The 18,667-nt window shown below is 50.1% G+C and overlaps 1 protein-coding gene across 2 annotated transcripts in view; it reads left to right on the top strand.

Annotated features, from left to right (window-relative positions):
* The first annotated feature begins 273 nt into the window (after window positions 1-273).
* The window catches only part of xgb (x globin), a 60,159-nt gene continuing 41,765 nt past the window's right edge, over window positions 274-18,667 (top strand). The window contains exon 1 of one of the 2 annotated variants that reach the window (XM_059640990.1): window positions 274-820. In XM_059640990.1, the coding sequence (XP_059496973.1) occupies window positions 603-820 (218 nt within the window). In that variant the 5' untranslated portion in view covers window positions 274-602. The remainder of the gene's footprint in view (window positions 821-18,667) is intronic. The other variant, XM_059640989.1, reaches the window with a different exon arrangement.

The raw sequence follows: 18,667 nt of genomic DNA, 5'->3' as shown, positions 1-18,667 counted from the left end.
CATCCCTCACTCTCTCTCCCCTCTTTCTCATTCTCCCTCTCCATCCCTCACTTTCTCTCCCATCCCCTCACTCTCGCTATCTCCATTCCTCACTCTGTTTCCCCTCTCTCTTTCTCTTCCCCCACACCCGTCTCTCACTCTCTCTCTCCATCCCTCATTTTCTCTCCCTTCCCTCACTCCCGTCTCTCCATCCCTCACTCTCCTCTATCTCCCTCTCTCTCTGTCTCTCCCCGCTCAGTCTGGCCCCCTCCCCTCCCCCGGACAGCCCCTCCCCCTCCCGCGGTGCTGATGCGATAGGTTTTGCCTCTGAAGGGGACTGTGAGAGTCTCAGTCTCCCTGAGAGCTGGAGGCAGTGGGTTCGATCCCGGCTTTCCCGGGGACTGGACTATTTTAGACGAAGACGGTTGCAAGGAGGGGACAGGGAATTATTGATTAGCCCGGATTCCAGAATGAGAACACTCCGAGAGTGTTGCTGTCCAGCAGAGATGCTGGAGATTTAATGATGTGAATCTTTTTATTGCATGGTTCGGTTGGAAATTTAATTTCAGGATTTTGTTGCGTGTTTTGTTTTTGTGTGGGGAGTGCGAGCACTGGGGGTTATTATGGGCTGTGCTCTGTCCGGGACTGGGCTCGATCCCGGGAAAGCCGGAGTCGACGTGAGCAGTGCAACGCCTCGCTCCGAGGCGGGGGGGTCGGAGCTGGTAGCCTCGGACTCGTACCCCCCTCTGCCCCTGTCCGAGCAGCAAAAAGACCTCATCCAGCAATCCTGGAAAGTCCTGCATCAAGATATCGCCAGGGTCGGCATCATCATGTTCATCAGGTAACCTCTTCCAGGCCATTCTGCCCATCGCGTGTGGTCTGCCATTCGGTCATGGCTGTTCTCAACCCCGTCCTCCTGCCTTCCCCCTCTAACCTTTGACGAAACAAGAACCTATCTATCTCTATCTTAAATGCACTTAATGGCTTGGTCTCCACAGCCATAGAGTTAGTCAGCACGGAAACAGATCCTTCGCCCCCAACTCATCCGCCAGCTTTCCTAAACTGAACCAGTCCCATTTGCCAGCATTTGGCCCCTGTCCCTCTAAACCCTTCCTAACCATGGAGCCATCCAGATGCCTTTTAAACGTTGTAATTGTACCAGCCCCCACCCCGCTTTCTGTGGGATGGCACAGTGGCTCAGCAGTTCGCCCTGCTGCCTCACAGCGCCAGGGACCTGGGTTTGATTCCACCTTCAGGGCACTGTCTGTGTGGAGTTTCCATGTTCTCCCTGTGTCTGTGTGAGTTTGCTCCGGTTTCCTCCCACAGGCCAAAGAACTGCAGGTTGGGGTGGATTGGCCATGCTGTAATGCCCAGGGATGTGCAGGTTACAGTGGGCTTGCTGTTGGAAGTGTGGGCATGGGTGGGATGGTCTTCAGAGGGTCAGTGTGGGCTGAATATGCACCACCCTCTGTGTGAAACTATTGTCCCTCAGGTTCCTTTCAAATCTTACCCCTCATACCTTAAACCTATACCCCCCTAGTTTTGGACTCCCCCACCCTGGGGAAAAGACCTTGGCTATTCACCCTCTCCATGCCCCTCATGATTTTATAAACCTCTATAAAGTCACCCCTCAGCCTCCGACGCTCCAGGGAAAATAGCCCCAGCCTGTTCAGCCTGTCCCTGTAGCTCAAACCTTCTGGCTCCAGTGACATCATAGTAAATCTTATCTGTATCCTCTCCAATTTAATAACATCATTTCTGTTAGCAGGGAGACCAGAACTGTACACAGTACTCCAACACTTCTCTGCAGCACTGAGTTCCACAGATGCCCCACCCTCTGGCTGAAGAAATTCCTCCTCATCTCCATTTAAGAGGGTCATCCCTTCACTCTCAGGCTGTTCCCTTGGGTTCTAGTCCTTCCTTCTCGTAGGAACGTCTTCTCCACATCCACTCTATCCTTATCTGTAAGCTACAATCAGATCCCCCTCTTATCCTTCTAAACTCCATCCAAGATAGTCCCAGAGCCTTAACCACTTCTCGTATAAGCCCTTCATCCCTGGGATCATTTCTGTAAACAATCCCTCACCCCTTTTTCCCTGTCCCTTTGCGCCCCCTCCCCCCCATCTCTCATCCTTCCCCAAAAAAAATTCCATCCAAAACTTCCATATTGAAGCAAAATTCATCTTGTTCAATGAACCGCTCAGCTCAGGAAGAGGCCATTGAGCCCATCCAATGGATGTCTGTGCTGGCCCTTTGGCAGACCACCCCTGTTCTCCCTGCAGGGTGTATTCGCCCTGGGGGGGGGGGGGTGGTTTGCTTTACTGCAGATGCTGAAAATCTGAGAACTTTCTGAAATAAACAAAAGAGCAAAGGTTGGAAATCATCTGCGGGGAAAGGGTTAATCTATCAGGATGGTGACCGTTTGTTTGTACTGTCCTCTCTGGTTATTTGGTAAATTGTTTCCCCAGAGTGCTAGAATCCATAATTCCCTGCTGTCCTTTTCTGTCTCGTTTTGAGGAGCAGGCAGCTTACAGCACACTTCAGGAGAAATGGGACTTGAACTGAGGTCTCCTGGCTCAGAGGTAGGAACACTGCCACTGTGCCACCAGAGACCTTCCTCTTCATATTTGATTATAACATTTATGATTCCAGCTTTCGCAGCTGTTAATTGCTTATTATGAGAATAGGGACTGTTGTCATAGAGTCATACAGCACAGAAACAGACGCAGAGATAATGGGAGCTGCAGATGCTGGAGAATCCAAGATAACAAAGTGTGAAGCTGGATGAACACAGCATCTAAGATGCTACTTGGCCTGCTGTGTTCATCCAGCTGTACAGTTTGTTATCACAGAAACAGACCCTTCGGTCCAACTTGTCCATACCGACCGGATATCCTAAATTAATCCAGTCCCATTTCCCTCTGAACCCTTCCTATTCATATCCCCATCCAGGTGCCTTTTAAATGCTGTAATTGTACCGGCCCCCACCACTTCGTCTGGCAGCTTGTCCCGTACACACACCACTGAAAAAGTTGCCCCTTAGGTCCCTTTCAAACTTTGCCCCTCACACCTTAAATTTACGCCCTCTTCTTAAACCTCCAGTTTTGAACTCACTTATCCTGGGGAAAAGACCTTGGCTATTCACCCTATCCATACCCCTCATGATTTTATAAGCCTCTATAAGATCACCCCTCTCAGCCTCTGGTGCTCCAGGGAAAATAGCCCCAGTCCATTCAGCCCCTCCCTGTAGCTCAAACCCTCCAACCCTGGCAACTTCCTTGTAAATCTTCCCTGAACCTTTTCAAGTTTCACAACATTTTTCCTGTAGCACCATTTAATTCTCAGTGTGGAGCTGGATGGTTGGGGGTTGGACAGAAACCAGTTGGTGCTTAGGACAGATTAGACTATGCCTGTGGAAATATCACAGTGTATCTGCTCCATTGCTAATTGCTAGTGACTGGGACAAGACAACAGAACACTGGGAGGGCAAATCATTCTCAATCTTTAACATCTTCTGAGCTTGCGTGGATGTTGAGATATGTTTTCTCTTGTTGGGAAGAGGAAGCAGAACAGGACCCAGAAAAATACAACTGTCACAAATGAATCGAGTCGGGAATCCAGGAGAAACCTCCACCCCCTCCCTACCCCACCCCAGAGACTGGGGAGAATGTAACAATGACTCGCACAGGGAGGGCTTAGAACATAGAACATAGAAAGGTACAGCACAGTACAGGCCCTTTGGCCCACGATGTTGTGCCATGGAATAATCCTCATGCAAAAATGAAATAACCTAACCTACATTCCCCTCAATTCACCGCTGTCCATGTGCATGTCCAGGAGTCGCTTAAATGTCACTAATGACTCCACTTCCACGACTACCACTGGTAAACTATTCCATGCGCTCACAACTCTCTGGGTGAAGAACCTCCCTCTGACCTCTCCTCTGTACCTTCCTCCTAACACCTTAAAACTATGACCCCTCGTGGCAGTCAATCCTGCCCTGGGGAAAAGTCTCTGGCTATCGACTCTATCCATGCCTCATTACCTTGGACACCTCGATCAGGTCACCTCTCTTCCTCCTTCTCTCCAGGGAGAAAAGTCTGAGCTCAGTCGACCTCTCCTCGTAAGACAAGCCCTCCAGTCCAGGCAGCATCCTGGTAAACCTCCTTTGCACCCTCTCCAAAGCCTCCACATCTTTCCTATAATAGGGCGACCAGAACTGGACACAATATTCCAAGTGTGGTTTCACCAGGGTTTTGTAGAGCTGCAGCATAATAAATTGATGTGCATCATGTTGATGAGGGTGGGGATGACTGTAGGGAAGATGGATAAACCCAGTGAGGGATAGAGAGAGACAGAAGGAGGTGGAGGTCGGGTGAAATGACAGGGGGCTGGGCGAGGAGCAGACACCCCAGCAGATGGGCCGAACGGCCTGTTTCTATACATCCAGTGTTTCAGGTTTCAGATTTGCATCATTTGAATGAGTGCGTAACTAGACTGCTTTTCTTTCGCCTGGTAATACTTGTAGATTCTTTCTTTAGGAGGGATCTTGGGCTTAAAAGAAGTGGACCCAATACCAAGCCAATTAGTAAGAAATTTTCGCTTTCCTGATGATCCACAGCAAGCTCAGTGTCAATCCCGAGCCACAGCAGTGACTACTCTCGGGATGAGGACGGTTACGAGTTTGTTTTTGGGCTGCATGTATACAATGGCCCCAAGCCTGTGCTGTAGTCTCTATAATGCCATAACCCCTTTCGCTGTCAGCAGCTCCGAACCTGCAGAAATTAAAATTCAGTTGTAGGAAGTTTCATTTGCAGTGTGTTCCCAGGGAGGCACACAACACACAGGGGGTCTCTGGGGAATGGGGAACATGTCAGTACTTACAGCGGGCCCCTGGGTAGAGGGGGGAGTGTGTCAGTATTTACAGGGGGTCTCTGGGGAGAAGGGGGAGTGTGTCAGTATTTCTCGGGGGTCTCTGGGGAGAAGGGGGAGTGTGTCAGTATTTCTCGGGGGTCCCCGGGGAGAGGGGAGTGTGTCAGTATTTCTCGGGGGTCCCTGGGGAGAAGGGGGAGTGTGTCAGTATTTACAGGGGGTCCCCAGGGAGAAGGGGGAGTGTGTCAGTATTTACAGGGGGTCCCCGGGGAGAAGGGGGAGTGTGTCAGTATTTCTCGAGGGTCCCCAGGGAGAAGGGGGAGTGTGTCAGTATTTACAGGGGGTCTGTGGGGAGAAGGGGGAGTGTGTCAGTATTTACAGGGAGTATCTGGGGAGAAGGGGGAGTGTGTCAGTATTTACAGGGGGTATCTGGGGAGAAGGGGGAGTGTGTCAGTATTTACAGGGGGTCTCTGGGGAGAAGGGGGAGTGTGTCAGTATTTACAGGGGGTCTCTGGGGAGAAGTGGGGGGAGTGTGTCAGTATTTACAGGGGCCTCTGGGGAGAAGGGGGAGTGTGTCAGTATTTCTCGAGGGTCCCCGGGGAGAAGGGGGAGTGTGTCAGTATTTACAGTGGGTTTCTGGGGAGAAGGGGGAGTGTGTCAGTATTTACAGGGGGTCTCTGGGGAGAAGGGGGAGTGTGTCAGTATTTCTCGAGCGTCCCCGGGGAGAAGGGGGAGTGTGTCAGTATTTACAGGGGGTATCTGGGGAGAAGGGGGAGTGTGTCAGTTTTTACAGGGGGTCCCTGGGGAGAAGGGGGAGTGTGTCAGTATTTCTCGGGGGTCCCCGGGGAGAAGGGGGAGTGTGTCAGTTTTTACAGGGGATCCCTGGGGAGAAGGGGGAGTGTGTCAGTATTTCTCGGGGGTCCCCGGGGAGAAGGGGGAGTGTGTCAGTATTTACAGGGGGTCCCTGGGGAGAAGGGGGAGTGTGTCAGTATTTACAGGGATCCCTGGGGTGAGGAGGGAGTGTGTTGTTATGGATTGGAGTTGGCAATGGTGAGTGAGTATTTCCAGGGGCACCTCCCTGGGGTATGGTTTAATCCTTGCAGGAGGTTCCCTGGAGGCCAGGGTGCGGAGGGTTTGGAGTGGGGAATGTACCTGTATTATTTACTCAGTGTTCCTGGGCGAGCATTAGTAATTGCAGGCAGTTGTTGGAAATGTGTTTAAACAGCTATGGAACCTGGGAAGGTGTCGATATTTGGAGCGGGTCGCTGTAATTATTCAGGTGAAACGCAGGAGTACGATTGAATTTCACGATAGGTTCCCAGAAAGTCGGCCAATATTTGTAAGCATGTTCCAGGAAAAATGTCAGTGCTTGTGCAAATTATTTAGAAATGTATTGTCCTTTTCAGATAATTCTGCAGAGTGCCTCTCCTGTTTTGGGCTTGTTTCTGAGTCGAATCTGATCTCTACCTTATCAGAGTTTTCTTTTGTGTATTTCTGTTTGTGCATGTGTCTGCATGTGCATGTGCCTGTGTACGTATGCGTGTGTCTGTCTCTGTGTGTGGGCCTGTGCCTGTGTGAGTTTGTGTCTGTTTGAATGTGTGTCTCTTTGTCTGTCTGTGCCCGTGTGTCCCGGTGTGTGTGATTGTGTGTGTGTCTGTGTGTGTGTGTGTGTGTGTGTGTGTGTGTGTGTGTGTGTGTGTGTGCGCGCGCGCACGGGTGTGTGTGTGTGAGATTGTGTGTGTGTGCGTGGGTGTGTGTGTGCACGCGGGTGTGTGTGTGTGATTGTGTGTGTGTGTGCGCGGGTGTGATTGTGTGATTGTGTGTGATTGTGTGTGTGTGCGCGGGTGTGAGTGTGTGCGCGCGCGCGGGTGTGTGTGTGTGAGATTGTGTGTGTGTGCACGTGGGTGTGTGTGTGTGATTGTGTGTGTGCGCGCGGGTGTGTGTGTGTGCGTGCGTGCGGGTGTGAGTATGTGTGTGTGTGCGGGTGCGTGTGCGTGCGTGCGGGTGTGAGTATGCGTGTGTGTGCGGGTGTGTGTGTGTGCGCGCGCAGGTGTGAGTATGTGTGTGTGCGCGGGTGTGTGTGTGTGTGCGTGCGGGTGTGAGTATGTGTGTGTGCGTGCGGGTGTGTGTGTGTGATTGTGTGTGCGCGGGTGTGAGTGTGTGTGCGTTCACGCGGGTGTGTGTGTGTGATTGTGTTTGTGTGCCCGTGGGGGTGTGTGTGTGTGCGCGCGCGGGTGTGTGTGTGTGCGCACGCGCGGGTGTGTGTGTGTGTGTGTGCATGTGTGTGTGTCTGGTTCTGTGCGTGCGTGTTTTTCTGACAGCCTTTGACTTACGTTCAAATTATGAACAATTTACTAATTGGTATCAAATGATGTTTCAATTAATGGCAATCAATTATTCAGCAAATATTCTGCAAAGTTTTTTGGGAAAGGTGGGCATTTGTGAAGAGAGACAGAAAAGATTGTCTCTTCCTAGATAATAAAATGTGAGGCTGGATGAACACAGCAGGCCCAGCAGCATCTCAGGAGCACAAAAGCTGACGTTTCGGGCCTAGACATACCTTGTTATCTCAGATTCTCCAGCATCTGCAGTTCCCACTATCTGTGCGACAGAGGCAGGAGTTGGCCTGTAACCCTTCGAGCCTGCTCTCCCATCCTTTATGGTTGCGCTTGACAATCGAGCTCAATGCCCTAACCGTGAGCCTACTCACATATGCCTTTAGCCACAAGAACTATATCTACCAGAGATAACACAGTGTAGAGCTGGAGGAAGACAGCAGACCAGGCAGCATCAGAGGAACAGGAAAGCTGCCATTTCAAGTCGGCCTATTTCCTTCTTGGAAACACAGAAATGTTTTGGCCTCAGCTGCTCTCTGGGAGAAGACATTTCCTCTATCTCAGTCCTAAAATGTTTACCCCTTATCCTTAAACAATCAGGAACATTCTTCCTGGAACTAACCTGCCTTGTCCTGTTAGAATTTTACAGCTTTCTATGAGATCTCCCTTCAGTCTTCTAAACTCCAGTGAATATAATCCTAACTGACTCAAAATTTCCTAATGACAGCCCTGATGCCCCAGGAAGCAATTTGGTAACCCTTCACTACAGCCCCCTCTATAGCAAGAACATCTTTCTGCAGATAAGGATACCAAAACCGCACACAGTGTTCCCGATGAGGCCCCTAAAAATGTCCTGCATAAGAGCAGATTGATCCCTGCTCCTGTTCTTGAAACCTCGCACAAGGAAGGCCAATATATCATTTCCCTCCCTCACCACCTGCTGTGCCATCAGTGACAGGTGCTCAAGGACACCAAGGTCATCTCTTACCTACTGACCTCATCCCGCACCCCTTGACCTGTCCGTCCTCCCTGGACTGACCTATCCCCTCCCCGCCTCCCCACTACACTCAACTTTACTGGCTCCATCCCCGCCTCTTTGACCTGTCTGTCTCCTCTCCATCTATCCTCTCCTCTATCCATCTTCTATCCGCCTCCCCCCTCTCCCTATTTATCTCAGAACCCCCCTCCCCTCCCCCCCATTTCTGATGAAGGGCCTACGCCCGAAATGTCAGCTTTCCTGCTCCTCTGCTGCTGCTTGGCCTTCTGTGTTCATCCAGCTCTACACCTTGTTATGTTTTGTTGAACACTCCTCTCTCTCAAGTAATATTCTCCAAGGAAAAATCTGCCTTCCTGTTTTTTTTTGCTGCCAAAATGGACAGCCCTGTTAAGAGCAGGTGAGTAACCTGCGCCTTGGATCTGCGAAGAAGGTTTGAGAATTACTTTCCGAGCGGGTGAAGTGGGGAGCGGATGAGGCAGGCTGAGGAGCGAGCGAGAATCTGCTGCGGAATGGTCTCGCGACCCCGCCAATGATTTTGACCCTTTGCAGGCCAACAGCAGTACTCTGCCCAGGGGGCGTGAGGAAGGCGGTAGCGCCAGGGCTGAGCCCTGTGCTTGGCCCGTCTACGGGTCAGCCAGTGAGCAGAGCCAGCAATGCCACTCTGAAATGAGCGGACGCACTGCCCACTTTATGTGCCCTCTTTGAGGGGTTTCCTTTCCTCACGGGGCCCAGTAGAATCTCCTGGTCCAGGCTGAAGGGGAGAGAGTGCGAGAGCAGTCGTCCTTCGTCATTGGTGGATTGACAGCCCCCACGTAAGGTGGCACCTCGCAATCAGTTGCCAGAGGTTGGCGTGGGAACATTCCTCGCATGGGCTTTCACCCCCACCCGTGGCTTCTTTGAGGGAAGCGCCTCTCACTACCTCGGAGTGATTTCCAACTGACAAATGGCTCCTGGGAAGCCAGGCATTGGTGCCACTTTGGAAAGGAAAGGGGGCTCAATTTATGCACAGTCAGGTCCCACTGACAGCAACCTGTGAGCAGACAGCGCAGTGTGGAGCTGGAGGAACATAGAGGGCCAGGCGGCATCAGAGGAGCAGGAAAGCTGACGTTTCGGGTCTGTAATGAAGAAGGGTCCCGACCCAAAACATCAGCTTTCCTGCTCTTCTGATGGTGCCTGGCCCTCTATGTTCCTCCAGCTCCGCACCTTGTTATCTCAGACTCCAGCATCGACAGATCTTACTGTCTCTGCAAACAGACAACCTGCTTTGAGCAATAAGACCAGGCTCTTTCTACAAAGCTGCAGATGTCATTCTCAGGGTTAAAGAGATCGAGGGGTGAGGGAAGTAAATTGAAACAAAGGTACTGGGTTGGGTGATCGGCCATGATCATATTGAATGGTACAGCAGGCTCAAAGGGCCGAATGGCCTAGTCTTTCTTTCTATAGGCCAGGACAGTAGGGAGATCATCCCTGCTTTTTCCAGAGTTAATACAGTGCAAAAAGGGGGCCATTTGGCCCATCATACTGGCTCCATCACCTAGCCCAGTTCTGCGGCCCAGTGCCAATTTGCTGCCTTTCCCCCACATACCCACATACCCCATTCCCACCCAAATAACCATCTGTTATCCCCTTGGATGACTCAGTTCAACCTGCCTCTCCCACATTTCTAGACAGTGCATTCCAGGCCTTGTTCTGTCCCTATTTCAATTTGCCTTCAGTTTGGAGATGGTAAATTTATTGTTAGGTGTTGGGGTAGGTTTTAAAAACCAACAAATCTGTATAATAAATAAAACTCTCCATTCCTTCCTCTCCCTCAGTAAAAACGAAAAGAAAAAATTCCTTGCAAAGATACTACTGACATTGCAGCCAAGACACAACATTCAGAAATGCTCGACAGGCCCGACAGATCCTGCGGAGAGAAATCAGAGATACTGTTTCAGGATGACTGACCTTTCCTCAGAACACAGGGCTGGGGAATGAGGGATTGTAGTCATGATCGTACTGAATGGTAGAGTGGACTTGAGGGGCAGAATGGCCTAGTCCTTTTCCTATTTATAACGGTCTCATGGACAGCAGCAGCATAGGTTCAATTCCTGCATCTCCTTGCCATCCCCTCCCCTCTCCTGAGGCGTGGGGACCCTCAGGTTAAACCCCCACCAGTCGCCCCTCTCCATTGAGAGAGCAGCCGCATGGTCTGGTCAGACTGTGGCATCTCCATCTTTATCATTTCACAATCACCAGGCACCTACCTACAAATCCCATAAATACAGGGAGGTCTGATTGCTCTTTCCACATTCTCCCCCTTTATCCAATGTCGTTGTCCATGAATCAGTGTGTCTGATGCACGTTTAAATCGCTCCTGGTCTTTGGTAGCCCGATGTTGGTGGTGGCATGTTGGAGGGGGGGTGCTGGTGGTCGGTCGGGGGGTTTAACTTGGCCTGTTCATCTCAATTGTGATATTTAGCTCCAGTGTCTCTCTCTCTCTCTCTCTCTCTCACACACACAAACTCTCTCTCTCACACACACACTCACACTCTCACACTCACACACACACACTCTCACACTCACACAAACACACACACACACTCGTGCATGCTCACAAACACACACATGCACAAACATACACACACACACAAACACACACACACACAGACATACACATTCACACACACACACTCACACTCTCATGCACACACACACACACACACACACACTGAACACACACATTCACACACACGCGCACACACAGACAGACAGACAGACACACACACACACACACACACACAGACAGACACACACACAGACATTCACACACATACACACACACATTCACACACAGACACACATTCACACACAGACACACACACACACACACATTCACACACAGACACAGACACACACACAGACACTGACACACACAGACACACATTCACACACAGACACACACACACACATTCACACACAGACACACACACAGACACTGACACACACGGACACTGACACACACAGACACACATTCACACACACAGACACACACACATACACAGTCACACACACAGACACACACATTCACACACAGACACACACACATACACAGTCACACACACAGACACACACACACACAGACACAGACACACACACACAGACACGATTAAGCAGCTGCATGTGTCGTTTCTTTTGCCACACGTGAGAACTTCTATTTCTTTCTCAAATTGCAGGCTGGAAGATGCAGTGCAATTCTCCGGAGCTGACATTACATGCTGACAGCTGACTCACTGCCTCAATCTGGGGATATTAATCCTCTCATTGTTATGTGCATTTGCAGCCCAGTTAGAGCTCGCTCACTGGCGCCCTCAGTGGCAGAGCAAAGGAAGTGAACGTTGTGGCCGGAATACCTTGCCCTTTGTATTCCAGTAACCACCAGGTTCTCTCAAACGCTCACAAATTTATTTCCCCCATGTTTGTGGGTGAGAAAGGATAGTCCAGCTGTGTGTTCTTACCCAGTGTAATCCCCCCATTACATTCAACAAATTTAAAGGGTGTCAAGTGAGTCAGGAAAAGTCAGTTTTGCTTCAGCGCAGGATCAGTTCGAGTACTTAAGCTGCCAATACAGGGGGAAAGCTGTTACATTTAGATAGCAGCCTGCAAGACCTCAGGGCATAGCAAACAGTCATTGGAGCACTCCTGGTAATGTTGGAAGAAAGAAGCTAAGGGGAGAAAGTGGGAACAGGACCCTGAGAAGCATGATCAGCCATGATCATATTGAACAGGGAAGCAGGTTTGAGATACAGAGTGCAAAAACAGAAGTTGCTGGAAAAGCTCAGCAGGTCTGGCAGCATCTGTGGAGGAGAAAGCAGAGTTAACGCTTCGGGTCCGGTGACCCTTCCTCAGAACAGTGGCCACACAATCTTTGAATTCCACCTGCAATAAAAGACGAGCTTTCAGATGAACATCGAATTGGATTGATTGATTTTATCGACATGTACTGAAATACAGTGAAAAGCTTTGTTTACGAGTGGTACAGGCAGATCACAGCAAGCAATGGGTGTACAGATCAAAAAGACTTAGAGGTTTACAGGTGACGTTGCAGGTTACATTATTTGATGTTAGAATCCAGTCAACAGTCTGATAACAGCCAGAAAGAAGCTGTTCCTGAAGCTGCTGGTGCATGTGTTCAGGCTTCTGTATCTTCTGCCTGATGGAAGAGGTTGTAGGAGATCAGTCCTGGGGTGTCATGGGTCTTTGAAGCAGAACATGTACCATAGGACCATGCAGTTTGGAAGCAGGCCATTCAGCCCATCATGTCTGCAACAGCCCTCCAAACAGCATCCCACCCAGCCCCACCCCATCACTGTAACCCTGCAATTCCCATGGCTGATCCACCTAGGTTGCACATCTCTGGGCACTATGGGGCAATTTAGCATGGCCAATCCACCCTAACCTGCACACCTTTGGACTGTGGGAGGAAACTGGAGTCCCTGGAGGAAACCCGCTCATACACGGGGAGAATGTGCAAACTCCACACAGACAGTCGCCCGAGGGTGGAATTGAACCTGGGTCTATGACGCTGTGAGGCAGCAGGGCTAGCCACTGAGCCACCCAGTAAAAAAATGAAGCACTGCACACATCAGCTTAGAGTCTGCACACAAGACGCTGATCCAGGGTAATAAAATGCGAGGCTGGATGAACACAGCAGGCCAAGCAGCATCTCAGGAGCACAAAGGCTGACGTTTCGGGCCTAGACCCTTCATCAGAGAGGGGGATGGGGGGAGGGAACTGGAATAAATAGGGAGAGAGGGGGAGGCGGACCGAAGATGGAGAGTAAAGAAGATAGGTGGAGAGGGTGTAGGTGGGGAGGTAGGGAGGGGATAGGTCAGTCCAGGGAAGACGGACAGGTCAAGGAGGTGGGATGAGGTTAGTAGGTAGCTGGGGGTGCGGCTTGGGGTGGGAGGAAGGGATGGGTGAGAGGAAGAACCGGTTTGGGAGGCAGAGACAGGTTGGACTGGTTTTGGGATGCAGTGGGTGGGGGGTAAGAGCTGGGCTGGTTGTGTGGTGCAGTAGGGGGAGGGGACGAACTGGGCTGGTTAAGGGATGCAGTAGGGGAAGGGGAGATTTTGAAACTGGTGAAGTCCACATTGATACCATATGGCTGCAGGGTTCCCAGGCGGAATATGAGTTGCTGTTCCTGCAACCTTCGGGTGGCATCATTGTGGCACTGCAGGAGGCCCATGATGGACATGTCATCTAAAGAATGGGAGGGGGAGTGGAAATGGTTTGCGACTGGGAGGTGCAGTTGTTTGTTGCGAACTGAGCGGAGGTGTTCTGCAAAGCGGTCCCCAAGCCTCCGCTTGGTTTCCCCAATGTAGAGGAAGCCGCACCGGGTACAGTGGATGCAGTATACCACATTGGCAGATGTGCAGCTGTTGGCAGTTCGCAACAAACAACTGCACCTCCCAGTCGCAAACCATTTCCTCTCCCCCTCCCATTCTTTAGATGACATGTCCATCATGGGCCTCCTGCAGTGCCACAATGATGCCACCCGAAGGTTGCAGGAACAGCAACTCATATTCCGCCTGGGAACCCTGCAGCCATATGGTATCAATGTGGACTTCACCAGTTTCAAAATCTCCCCTTCCCCTACTGCATCCCTTAACCAGCCCAGTTCGTCCCCTCCCCCCACTGCCCCACACAACTAGCCCAGCTCTTCCCCCCCACCCACTGCATCCCAAAACCAGTCCAACCTGTCTCTGCCTCCCTAACCGGCTCTTCCTCTCACCCATCCCTTCCTCCCACCCCAAGCCGCACCCCCAGCTACCTACTAACATCATCCCACCTCCTTGACCTGTCCGTCTTCCCTGGACTGACCTATCCCTTCCCTACCTCCCCACCTACACTCTCTCCACCTATCTTCTTTACTCTCCATCTTCGGTCCGCCTCCCCCTCTCTCCCTATTTATTCCAGAACCCTCACCCCATCCCCCTCTCTGATGAAGGGTCTAGGCCCGAAACGTCAGCCTTTGTGCTCCTGAGATGCTGCTTGGCCTGCTGTGTTCATCCAGCCTCGCATTTTATTATCTTGGAATTCTCCAGCATCTGCAGTTCCCATTAACGCTGATCCAGGGGTTTGAGCTATCAAAGCTGCTGACTGAGAACCCAGAGCGCAACCCACTGAACAAAAGCTGATTCTAAAAGCACCCGAATGATTCTTAGTGAAGGGAACCCCGGCTGATGGAGTAGGGTTAGACTGTACACTGTAAGCAACTTGGTTATTCAGTCTGAACTATAAAGAAAGGCTGTATAGCCTGGATCTTTCTTCCTCTGGAGTGTCGGAAGCTGAGGGGTGACCTTATAGAGGTTTATAAAACCATGAGGGGCATGGATAGGGTGAATAGCTGAGGTCTTTTCCCCAGGGTGGGGGGAGTCCAAAAGTAAAGGGGCATAGGTTTAAGGTGAGAGGGGTAAGATTTACAAGGGACCCAAGCGGCAACTTTTTCACACAGAGGGTGGTGTGTGTCTGGAATGAGCTCCAGAGGAAGTGATGGGGGCTGGTACAGTTACAGCATTTAAAAGGCATCTGGGTGGGGACATGAATAGGAAGGGTTTAGAGGGATATGGGCCAAATGCTGGCAAATGGGACTAGATTAATTTAGGATATCTGGTCAGTATGGACGAGATGGACCGTGCTGTCTGACTCCATTCATCTGCCTGTGCTTTACGCATCTAAGAAGTTAAATTTAACCTCCAAGCGGTTAATATTCGGTGAATTTGTGCCCGAGAGGGAAAATACTGCGTTAAGTGTGGTGAAAATTTGTACAGGCGAGGGAAGTTTGATATCGAGTTTTCTGATTTCAGTCATCACGGCAGGAACAGCCTTCAGCATCAACCTTATCCATAGCTCACTTGTCTCTGATTAAAATGTGTTTTGTCAGTGAGGGTTAAATGTGCAGACAGCAGGTAATGGCAGAATCTGCCTCAATTCCCTCACTATGATTAAACAATGTTGTGTACAGTCATGGCCTAATTCCAAACCGCTAAGAGGAGTAATTATCCTTTATCCAGAGAACCACACAGTCCAGGGAAGGCCCTTTGGCCCATCGAGTCTGTACTACAGCTCCCAACACCAATCCCACTTTCCCACACTAGGCTCATAGCAATGAATGTTCTGACATATCAAGGGGCTCATTCAAATAGTTTTTAAAGGTTGTTGGTGCATTCCAGACCCCCATGGCCCTCTGTGTGAGAAAAGCTTTCCTCAAATCCCCTCTACATCCCCTGCCTTTCACTTTAAAATGATGCCCCCACCTTGTTATTTCTTCTTCAACTAAGGGGGAACAGCTGTATTCTATCCACGCCCCTCAGAATCCTACACACCTCTATCATGTTCTCTCTCTGCTCTAACCTGAGTGTATCCAGCCTCCCTCCATTGCTGAAATGCCAAATCCCCGGGGCAACATCCCAGTGAATCTCCTCTGCACCCCCTCCTGTGTGATCATATCCTTCCTATAGAACTGCACACAGTGCTCATTGACCCAATCAAAGTCTGGTACAGCTCCCACATAAACCTGGCTGTTGTAATCTGTACCATAAAGGCTAGTGTTATCTTCACTAAACTGTTAAACCACGCTGACACCTTCCAGGGCTCCATGAAAAAGATCCCCCAAGATCCCTCTGTTTCTCCGAGATCCCTAGTGACATGCTTGTGTTTTTGTTATCTCTAGACCTGGGCCATTCTGTTCTGAGAATCAAACAGTTCTAAACATCCTGTCTCCTATTGTTCGTCCTGTTTCCACATCCGCCCGTTGCTGGTCAGCGTGGAGCCTTGTTTAAGTTTCTCACCCTTGTTTTCCAGTCCCTTCCCGACCTTGAGTGATAAACTCATCCCCTTTCACGATGCTGTGGAAGCTCTGTGCCAGTTCAGTTCCTCTCCCTTGTCATTGCCACTTTGAATCACTGCAATGCTGTTTTTTATTCATTCACAGGATGGGGGCGTTGCTGCCCAGGCAGCATTTATTGCCCATCCCTAATTGCCCAGAGGGCAGTTAAGAGTAAACCACATTGCTGTGGGCCTGGAGTCACATGTGGGCCAGACCAGGTAAGGATGGCAGTTTCGTTCCCTAAAGGGTATTAGTGAACCAGATGGGTTTTTCCCGAAAACCAACAATGGATTCAGGGTCATCATTTAGATGGTGGGATTTGAACCCAACTCCCCAGAACACTGATAATAAAATGTGAGGCTGGATGAACACAGCAGGCCAAGCAGCATCTCAGGAGCACAAAAGCTGACGTTTCGGGCCTAGACCCTTCATCAGAGAGGCCCGAAACGTCAGCTTTTGTGCTCCTGAGATGCTGCTTGGCCTGCTGTGTTCATCCAGCCTCACATTTTATTATCTTGGAATTCTCCAGCATCTGCAGTTCCCATTATCCCCAGAACACTGTCTGGGTCACTGGATTAACAGCTCAGTGATAATATCACTATGCCATTACCTCCACACTGTTGGCTCCCCTTGCTAACTCTCTCGGTCTCTCTTCCCTCCCTTAAGACTCTGTCAATACTTTCTCCAGAGCCAAGCTTTCAGTTCCAACAGCCTCTTCCATCTTTCATGCTCAATTCTGTTCAATTACTGCTCCTGCCAGTGCCTGGGGTATGTTGCAATGGTAAAGGCGCTACTGAAATGCAGGAGGTGATCTTCAAGGTCAATGCAGGCTTTGCCATGTGTGAGAGGATGCCACTGTAAATGTTCTCTGTTAGTCTGTAACACACCCCGTGAAGGCAAGAGCAGGGCAGATGACTGGAGTGTCATTAGTTTGAAAAATCACATTAGAGCAAAACAGAAGGCAGCGTAATTCTCTCTTCTCACAACAATTGCTAACGATGCTGCTCTCTCTGTGATTCTACCAAGCCCAGAAGAATAGCAGGGTATTTAGATCATTACTGCTTGTGAGAGAGGCTCGGGATCAGGTTGATGAGCTGTGTTACAGACAAGAGGCCCTGATGAATAATTGAACATATTTGGAGCTGTCGCTGATACAGTAAGCAACTGTGGGCCACACTCCCTACCCCCACTCTCAGTCAATAAAGGCAACACCCATGTCATAAACTCAAGGAAGATGACTCAACTCTCAAAATTCAGCATCAGGAACTTTCTGGAGTGATTGTCAATTCTTCCTGTGGAATTTGCCAAAACTGAACAGGGAATCTCTTCAGGATAACAAAAGTGTGGAGCTGGATGAACACAGCAGGCCAAGCAGCATCTCAGGAGCACAAAAGCTGATGTTTTGGGCCTAGACCCTTCATCAGAGAGCACCTCTCTGCTCCACACTTTATTATCTTGGATTCTCCAGCATCTGCAGTTCCCATTATCTCTGATCCTCTCTGATGAAGGGTCTAGGCCCAAAACGTCAGCTTTTGTGCTCCTGAGATGCTGCTGGGCCTGCTGTGTTCACCCAGCTCCACACTTTGTTATCTTGGATTCTCCAGCATCTGCAGTTCCCATTATCCCAGGAATCTCTTCAGCTTCGTCCAATTCTTAATGCCCTTGGCAAAACACACTGTCATCTGGGACCATAGCGTAGAGAAAATGCGCAATATACAAGATTTTAAAGTTAGTTCAGAGCTTTTTTACATTTAGAACGAGAGGGAGATTTGCACTCCATGTGAACCCTCAGTTTTAAGATGAAGGGCAGCGGGATTTAAAACTGAGATGAGGAGGAATTACTTCACAGATTCATAGAGTCATGCAACATGGAAACAGATGCTTCAGTCCAACCCATCCATGCCGACCAGATATCCTACATTAATCCAGTCCCTTTTGCCAGCATTTGGCCTATTTCCCTCTAAATGCTTCCTATTCATGTCCCCATCCAGATGCCTGTTAAATGCTGTAACTGTACCAGCCCCCACCACTTCCTCTGGCAGCTCATTCTATACTCGCACCACCCTCTGTGTGAAAATGTTGCCCCTCAGGTCCCAGTTAGATCATTCCCCTATCACCTTAAACCTATGCCCCTCTAGTTTTGGACTCCCCCACCCTGGGGACAAGACCTTGACTATTCACACTTTCCATGCCTCTCTTGATCTTATAAACTTTTATAAGGTCACCCCTCAGCCCCCGACACTCGAGGGAAAATAGCCCCAGCCCATTTGGCCTCTCCCTGTAGCTCAAATCCTCAAGCCCTGGCAAAATCCTTGTAAATCTTTTCTGAATCCTTTCAAGTTTCACAACATCCTTCCTGTAGTAGGGAGACTAGGATCGAACGCAGTATTCCAGGCCAATGTCCTGTAGAGCCACAACATGACCCTCACAACTCCTGTACCCAATGGACTGACCAATAAAGGCGAGCGTACCGAACACCTTCCTCACTGGCCTGTCTACCTGGGACCCCACCCCTAATGAACTATGAACCTGCAGCCAAGGTCTCTTTGTGCTCTTGAAGGGTGGTGAATCTGTACAATTCACTTCCGCAGAGTCCTGGGGCCCTGAGTAAAT

This window comes from Stegostoma tigrinum, chromosome 39 (assembly GCF_030684315.1).
Source record: "Stegostoma tigrinum isolate sSteTig4 chromosome 39, sSteTig4.hap1, whole genome shotgun sequence".
Lineage (NCBI taxonomy): Eukaryota > Metazoa > Chordata > Chondrichthyes > Orectolobiformes > Stegostomatidae > Stegostoma > Stegostoma tigrinum.
Note: the sequence above shows the minus strand (reverse complement) of the source record. Positions and strands in the feature narration are given on the sequence as shown.